General features: G+C 35.8%; 1 protein-coding gene across 6 annotated transcripts in view; it reads right to left on the bottom strand.

Moving 5' to 3' along the window:
* Positions 1-285: 285 nt before the first annotated feature.
* The window catches only part of MKLN1 (muskelin 1), a 397,154-nt gene continuing 388,297 nt past the window's right edge, over positions 286-9,142 (bottom strand). For 4 of the 6 annotated variants that reach the window (XM_055284047.2, XM_055284046.2, XM_063641641.1 and 1 more), the window contains 2 exons: positions 7,740-7,794; positions 286-644 (listed from right to left, as the gene is read on the bottom strand). In XM_055284047.2, the coding sequence (XP_055140022.1) occupies positions 523-644; positions 7,740-7,794 (177 nt within the window). In that variant the 3' untranslated portion in view covers positions 286-522. The remainder of the gene's footprint in view (positions 645-7,739; positions 7,795-9,142) is intronic. The other 2 variants (XM_063641640.1, XM_055284048.2) reach the window with 1 other exon arrangement.

Here is a 9,142-nt window from a genome sequence, read left to right as displayed (position 1 = left end):
CTAGAGAACTATACACTTGTTAAGAATGAAGTAAAGAGGTGAACAAATGACACCATTTACACGCAGTTGTGTGATGGGAGGCGAAGTGAAATGGGAAGGGAGAAGGCAGGCCAAATGACCAGCAGCAACAACATTCAGAATACTTGTAGTGCTGAATCTGTTAATAGTGCTTATTTCCCCCATTAAAAAAAAAAGAAATAAAAATCTGAAAAGGGTAAACTGCCTAATTTTTCTTTTATACTCATTAATTCTTAAAAGATAAAGTAAGAAAAAAATATATATATATTTAACTGGAAAGTATACCAATTTCACTTTATTAGCCTAATTTAGGAATAGGATGAGGAGAGCGGGGTTGAGGTCAGGCATGAAGGAAGAGGGTAAAAACTTGTGATGGTTAAGATCCCTTCAGAACTCTGGTGCAGTCCTCAATCACTGCAGCTTTACTGTCAGTCAATGGAGCTGCAATCCAAAAGACGGAAAATCGACTGCTGTTTTCCATTTCTGGGTCCAGTGACTCTTCAGTTACAGTGTGATGAGGTCTACCAGGTTGCCTTTAGGAGGAGTCATGCTGTCAGGAAAGAAATTTACTAAGGTGTCAAAGAGCTGAGTTCTTTGAGCATAGGTGTGATCCACATCAGAAAAGCCTGGTGAAGAAGATACAAAGAAACATCCATTGTGTTTAAAACATGTAACAGAAAAACTAGTTGAGACCAGCAGTAATGTATTTTATAATGGAGAAATCAAATCAGGCTTCAAAACCAGGCAGACACTACTGATCTGATCCCAGTTCTACTACTTGGCTGTGGTGTGATCTTAGGTAAATCAGTCAGACTTTCTGGCTTTCAGACTTTGCTTCCTCAGCTGTAAATATGTGACAATCCTGTTTACTTCATAAAGTTACTGTGCAGATTAAATGGAGTTACATGAAAAGCGCATAGCAGAAGGACTGGCACTTTAGTTACTAAATAATACTGATCTCTCTTCCCTTCCTTACAAGGTCTTTTCTCTGCTGGTCCACTGAGGAAATTCCACTTGTCTTTTCTGACTTGTTAATACTTCTGAACTACTAAAAAAGTTTTTTGGTAATAAAAATATAATAAAATCAAAATGAAAGATGTCTTTAGAAATTAGTCTAAAATCATTAATGTCTCTGAGACAGCTGGAAGTAGTCTCAGAGAACTGAGTGATAACAGAGATGACTGAGGGAGATACATGTACAATATGCAGAATGGTACCTGCACATAATAAACACTATACCTTTCTGCTACTATGTACCAGGCCCTATGCTAGGCACACATTATGTGAGGAATAGGGCAATGAACTACTTTTATCCTGATAAATATTAGAAAGCATATGACATTTTTAAAAGGTAGGGACTGTTAATCTAAAGGATTTTCCCCCTTAACCTCTAATAAACATTCAATTATCAAGTTCATTCCAGCTAAAGGGACATTCAGTGAGATGCTGTCTTCATCAATTGGTTTATCTCAGCTGCTTCAGATTTCTTACATACAAATGAGATATTTAAGTAATAAAATAAAATAAATAATTTCCCCTATTCCTGAAATAGCTGAGACATGAGAGTGCTGCTAAGTGCCATGAGAAACAGAAACAGAGCCATCAAGAGTTATATATGCCATGGTGTTCAGTGAAGGCGACTTCAGATCAGACTGCTTTTCATTCAACTTAGAGTACCATTTTAAGTCCAACCTGTTTTAATCTTGTAAAAGAACAGGAATAGACCATAATATTGCCAAGGATACCAGTTTCCTGGAAGGAAAATAAACAATACTTCAAGAACAGCACATTCCTTTTTATTTTTTAAAAATATACTGTTTTAAGTTTGAGGGAGAATGTTTACTTGAGATGAGCTTGCGTTTAACATAGCCCACTATCGGATCATGGAAATGAATGCAAACAAATACTCCGAAATGTTAACAAAGGTTATCTCTCAACAGTGAGATCAGTCTTCCTTTCTATTTTATGCTTTTTTGAAATTTCCAAATTGCTTCTTTTTCAACTTTTTATTTTGAAAAACTTCAAACCCACAGAAGTTTCAAGAATTGTGCAATGAACACCCCATATAGCCTTCACTTAGATTCATCTAATCAATTAATGTTTCATCAAATGTGTTCTCCCCCCCTCTCTCTCTCCATGTGTGTACCCCACTGAAAATCTTTTTGCAGAACTATTTGGGCGTTTTAGACAGCTCTGCCCCCTATATGCTCAAACTAATTTCAGCTAAGAACAAGAACATTAACTTACATAACCAATATATATTAAATTCATGAAATTTAACATTGATGTCCCAATAATACCAGTCATTTTTCAGTCACTTTTTTACAGTCATGTTTCCTACTAATCTAAAATCCAATCCAAGATCACACACTGCATTTAGTCTCCAAGTCTCTTGAGTTTGAAATAGTTCCTCAGCCTCTCTTTGACTCTAATGAATATTTTTGAAGAGTGGAACACTCTTCACACTTACGAGTGGAATGTGTTGAATTTGGGTTGCCTGATTCTTTCTTCATGATCAGATTCAGTTTATGCAGTTTTGGCAAGAATACTACAGAAGTGATACTGTGTGTCCTCAGTGCATCATCTCAGAAGGCATGTGGTATCAGTTTATCCCAATACTGATGATGTTAACTTTGATCATCTGCTTAAGTTGGTATATGCCAAGTTTCTCCAAGGTAAAGGTGTTCTTTTCTACCTTTGTAATTAATAAACTATTGATAGGGAGATATAGTTTGAGACTGTGTAAATATCCTGCTCTCCCACAGCCCTGCATCCAATAATTTAGCAATCACTGATGATTCTTGCTAAAACAATTATCAGTTATATGATGGTGATTTTCTAACTCTACGATTCCTTCTACAGTTGTTGACATTCTATTGTAAAGAAGAGCCTTTCCTTCCCCTCCTCCCATTTTACTTATTTGTTCGCATCACTGTGTACTCAGGGATTCTTCTCTTGTTCAATGTTATACTCGTTACTGTCATCATTCCTTCTGATACTCATACTGTCCTAGATTTGACCAGTGAGAGCCTTTTTGAGCTGGCTTCTGTGTCTTTTTGAAATGTACCCATGAATTTTGGGGTACTTCCTTACTTTCTGGTATATATCCAAATTCATCTTTACACAGCTCTGGAGTCCTACTTCCTTTTAGCTGTGACTATTATTTAAAAACCAAGCAAGAACAGCTGTGCTAATTGCCAGGGTGTCATTGTTTCTAGGCCTATGCATATATGCCTATCAGATGCATATATTTTTTTAGATTATTATGGTTCATGCTTTTATTGTTAATTCTAATTTCTTAAAGCCCCAGAGGATTCTTCCTTCTCTTATTCCATTCCATATCTCTTTTCTTCCACCAAGAAAACCCTGACTCCCAGCAACATCATATTTACTCATTTGCTCAACTTAAAATACATAAGAGTTCTAGATTTGCTATATATGTACCACTACCAACCAAAACTCAACATTTCTTTGCTTTTACTGTTTGTAGACTATACCTCACTGAAAGTATACAGTCTAAGCACTGTACTAAAATGGCTTAGTTCTTTCTCTTACGTTCTGAGTATGTAGAACTACAATGCTGTGTTATATTTTTAAAAGAAGATACTGATTCTGTAATGCTACTCTAATAAAGTAACACCATTTTCTTGAGATCAAATTATCTAAGAGGGAAAAAACACTGAGTTCCTGTGTGGTAGGTACTTCAGGTATGATTACATTTCATTGTCACAAAAACAATGAAGTATTATAATCTCCAGTTTCAGATGAGATGACTTAAAGAGATTCAATAATCTTAAGGTTATTACTATTTTTGTTCTTCATCTACCTCTTTTACACAGAAAGAGATTCAGTAATTCAATGAAGTCTCACAGCTAGGGAGAGAAGAGATGGAATGTGGAACCTACGTCTGTCTGACTCCAAAGCCCTTTAATTTTTATTAACTCATTAAGTGCTTAAGTTGTAGGGCAATGTACTAAGCTCATTTAACTCTCAAAGGCGCATCTTTTATTTTTATTTTTTTTTTACTATTTACCTATGAGGAAATTGAAACTTACACTATCATTAGACGAATGGTTAAATTATGCTAGATCCCTATGATGAATAATTATGTATCACTTCATAAGACTACAACTGATCTAGCGTAACTTCATAAAAACGTCTACAAGCCACATCATTAACTTAAAAAAATCATGCTGCAGAATATGTTTTTACATTATATAATAAATTAAAATAGCACATACAAACCTATATATTTATATGGGTGTACACATGCATATATACAGTTGATCTTGATCATTTACAGATTCCATATTTGTGAATTTGCCTGTTTGCTAAAATTCATTTGTAACCCCCAAACCAATACTTGTGGTATTTCTGTGGTCATTGCAGACATGTCCAAAGTGGCAAAATATTTGAGTTACCATACACACATGTCCCCAGCTGAAGCTGAACTCTGCGATCTCTGCTGCTTTCTAGTTTCAGCTCTTACTATCCACAACAGCCCTTTCACCATCTGTTTGGTGTCACATTTTTGGTTGCTTCACTGTTTAAAATGGCCCCCAAATGTAGTGCCAAAGTGCTGTCTGGCATTCCTAAGTGCAAAAAGGCCTTAGGGGGAAAAATATGCACATTAGATAAGCTTGGTTCAGGTATGAGTTAGAGTGATGTTGACCATGATGCGCCTTTGAGAGTTAAATGAGCTTAGTACATTGCCCTACAACTTAAGCACTTAATGAGTTAATAAAAATTAAAGGGCTTTGGAGTCAGACAGACATAGGTTAATATTAAAATATTACAAACAATATTAATACTTTTATTTAATTCTCACTAAGATATGAACATAAATTGGATTATTTCTGGAGGAAGTCATTCAGAAATTTTGGCTGAGGTTTTTTTTTTTGCAGAACTTAGAAAATGAAATATTCATTTATACAATGAAAGGTACAATAAATAATCCATTTTATTTCTATTCTAATTGGCATAAAGGTAAAATAGTCTGACAGAAAATTAATAAGAACAAGAACCAGGAACTCTAAATAGGCATAAAACCTTATGAAAAGTACTTCTTGTTTATAAATACTAAATCAAACTTCTCATTATTAAAATTAGCATACAATCTGAATTTGCTCCTTATCCAAATTCACCAGTGTTACAACGGTGACTTTTTTAAAAAAATAGAGACAAGATCCTGCTATGTTACCCTGGTTAATCTTGAACTCTCAGGCTCAAGATGATAGCCCCACCTCAGCCTCCAAAAGTGTTGAGATTACAAGCATGAGTCATCGCACCTGGCTAGAAGATTAAATTTTTAAGGCAGTCAATAGTAATGGTACCCTGAATGAAGCATTTACTGCTTTACTGTGCTAAGTGTCTTCCAGAATTATTTCATTTAATTCTCTCAGCAATTTGAGGTAAGTAATCCCATTACCTCCATTTTACAGATAAAGAAAGTAATAATTAGAAAGTTTAAGTAACTTGCTCAAGATCACTTTTAAAAGAGATCCTGACTCTCAACCACCATCTCACATTCCAACCTCCTAATCACTAGGCTATATACTACCTCCCCTCAGACAAGACAGGAAACAACATCCCACAGGAATTTTCCCTGCTTGTATTTTTCTCTTTTTGTGTTTGTATTGTTCTCAGTGTATCTGAGGTTTGTTTAGAATCCAAATAAAACCAACTATTCCTGACAAAATATATTAGTTGGCAGTGAACAGGTCACAGTCAAAAGAAAGAAGTTAAGCTGAAGGTAAAATATTTGCTGACACCACCCTAATTAATATATTTAAATTGCTGCCAAGAAATTCTTGTTCTGAAGGCTAAAAGTAAATCAGTTAGAGACAGTTCAGTGCTATCCACTAATAAATAAAATAATGGGCCTGGGCTGTGGTATCAGACATAAGGCACACAATCATTCAAACAGAATATATGCCAGACCCCCAATTCATGTATCAGTACATCCGTTTCAAATGCTAGAATTCAGAAGGGCATGAACTTTCCAAAATAATGCTTACACCTAGGTTCTCCAGCTCACAAAGTGGGGATTTCTAGTAGCCTAAGGACTTCAACTCGAGTGTATGAATAGTGGTAAATCATTATCTAAATTCTTAGGAGAACCTTCTGGAGTCACGTTTATAGCAGTCTGCTCAGTCTAGTCCTGAGGAATCCTACATATTTTGGAGCTAGAACTTAGGACTGGAGTTGCCTTCATCAGTCAAGAAGCCTCAATCACTCGCTACGGATAAAGGGCAAGATCTCAAGAACACCTCTATTTTTTCATCCCAGTGAAAAGCACCAGAATTATATATACTCTTTTTTTCTTTGAGGTACAGTTCACTTTCAAGAGATAAAAGGTCAAATAATGAAGAAACTAAATTGATATCCCAAAGTGTTATTTTATTCCAAACATAAAAAATAGTATTTAGATTACATACAATGGAAAATTTCAATACTATTGCTCAACTCTAAGGCAAATAATAACTGCACCAGCATCAATGGGATTAATATGCATTCACTGACCAGAGGAAAGCTGGGAATTTCCATATTTCAAGACTATTATCTTGGTAAAAAATGAAGCTACCATAAGTTATCCTGATGAAAATGCCCTTGAAAATTCACCCAAGTAAAGGTCTGAGTTCTATAGATCTACAGACTACCCACTTTATTACAGTCTTGGTTTTTTTTTTTTTTGAGATGGAGTCTTCCTCTGTCGCCGAGGCTGGAGTGCAATGGCACGATCTCGGCTCACTGCAACCTCCCCCTCCTGGGTTGAAGCAATTCTTCTGCCTCAGCCTCCTGAGTAGTTGGGATTACAGGCGTGAGCCACCGCACCTGGCTGATTTATTTATTTTTATTTTTTATTTTTAAAGACAGGGTTTCTCTCTGTCACCCAAGCTGGAGTGCAACGGCATGATCTTGGCTGACTGCGGCCTCTACCTCCTGGGCTCAAGTGATCCTCCCACTTCAACCTCCTAGGTAGCTAGGACTATGGGCGCACACCACTACACCTGGCTAATTTAAAAAATTTTTTTGTAGAGACGAGGTCTCACTATATTGCCCAGGCTTGGCTCAAACTCCTGGTGGATTCAAGCATCAGCATCCCAAAGTGCTACGATTATAGGTGTGAGCCACTGTGCCCGGCCTACAGTCTAGTTAATAATTCATCAATACTAAATGAGAGTATTACTAAATGAAGACTAAAGTGTTTGAGAAAAACTTGAGTTTCAACTAGAAGTTATCTTGAACAATTAAGATAACAAAACTCCCATTTTTAGGAAAGAGATAATCTATCTTCTGTGCTCCCAAAACATTGCCTACCCCATCGCTATTCTCTTGATGACACACAATGCCACAAAGAACAAACTGAGAGGAAAAACTATTTAATCAACAAGTATTATCTCATAGTGTGTATCAGTAAAACAGCCTGCATTCCAAGGCATTGCTATACAAATTAATTTATTTTGACTGTGTTTCTATTGCTATCTGTTTGCATACTAACACAGCAATTGGTATAATAGTCATTGCAAACTGAACTGATAAATGATACCTCAAAGTAACTTTGTAGCAGGTTATTAGAAATTTTGCATGATACCTTGAAACTTCATTTGCTCATTTATTTGTTTGAAACATCTCACCTGATGTTTCACGTAAAAGAAACCAAAATCCAACCTTCCAAATGCTAGGGCATCTAGCTGGATAAATTATACTGCAATACTTACCTAGAGCTGTAAAATCTGAACCAGATTTGAATAGAGCTGATGCCAGGAGCTGAAACTGTTTAAAAAAAAAAAAAAAAAGAAGAAGCAAATTAGCTGGCTAAGTGCACTGAAGGAAAATAGCCTTCTATAACTTTGACCATTTATCAGCAACTATGTATTTCTGCCTATGTGTGACATAGGTCTATTCACCAAATAGTGGCAAGAAGAACACATTCAGATTACAGAATATAATGACTTTTCTGTTAGGCTGCTATTACCATTTTCTAAAATACTGGGCCATGTCCTGGAATTATTTTATTTTAAAAATGTATTAAAGTATGTACTTACTAAGGAACAACAGCACAACAACATAAAAAAGAAAACTCATTTGAATCTAACACATATGAACAGATTGGTGCCCTGGGCCCTGCTACTGAATTTTTAGCATATATGCATTCTCATCTCAAAAATAAATGTAAGCCACTGTAAAATACCTGATGTCTCAGCTGTGTAAATCAAAATCTGAGAAAAAAAGCATGTATAGACCATTCCTAAATTACAACTTAGATTGAGATTCCACAATTATATATAATTATATTGTTAAAACCCAAAGACCTTTTTTAATGGACATAATGTTGTAAATGTTGCTTAGATTTCCAGGCTGTCAGTTAAAGTTAGTTTAAAACAGACAATATAATTGAACAATGAAGAAACAGAGTAAGACAAAACTATTGCAACATTAGCAATTTAACAAATAGGCACAAAATAAAAAATCTGGAGAACTATTTATATTTATCTTGAATGAGAATGCAGGAAAAGAGGCAAGTTAAAGGAATGAATTAGAGCAGACAAACTCCTCAACGGAGTTACTTGGCACTTCCCAAGATTTGAGCAGTTAATATCACCAAGTCCTCAGGATATATTTCACATCTATGTTTGCAGCCTTTAACATTTCAGATATTAAATCATACCAACATTTGTAAGCCCTGATTGATGGTCCTTTGAAGATCAGCAATTGTACAAATATTCCATAGGTATTTATCTAAGCAAGAGTTATGAAAAGGGGGGATAAAAAGAAAAATTTAAAAACATATAGAAGTTCTTTATATATTCTGGGTATCAGTCCTCTGTCAGATATATCTACTGCAAAGATTGTTTAGTCTGTGGCTTGTCTATTTATTTATTTTTTGAGGCAGGGTCTCGCTCTGTCACCCAGGTGGGAGTGCAGTGGCGTGATCATGGCTCACTGCAGCCTCAACCTCTCGGACTCAAGCAATCCTCCTGCCTCATTTTTTGATTTTTTTTTTTTTTGGTAGAGACGAGGTCTCACATGTTGCCCAGGCTGGTCTCAAACTCCTGGTATCAAGCAATCCTTCCTCCTAGGCCTCCTAAAATGCTGGGATTACTGGTGTGAGCCACTGAAC

This window comes from Symphalangus syndactylus, chromosome 6, assembly GCF_028878055.3.
Source record: "Symphalangus syndactylus isolate Jambi chromosome 6, NHGRI_mSymSyn1-v2.1_pri, whole genome shotgun sequence".
NCBI classification, from domain to species: Eukaryota; Metazoa; Chordata; class Mammalia; order Primates; family Hylobatidae; genus Symphalangus; species Symphalangus syndactylus.
This window is presented reverse-complemented; position numbering and strand designations above follow the sequence as displayed.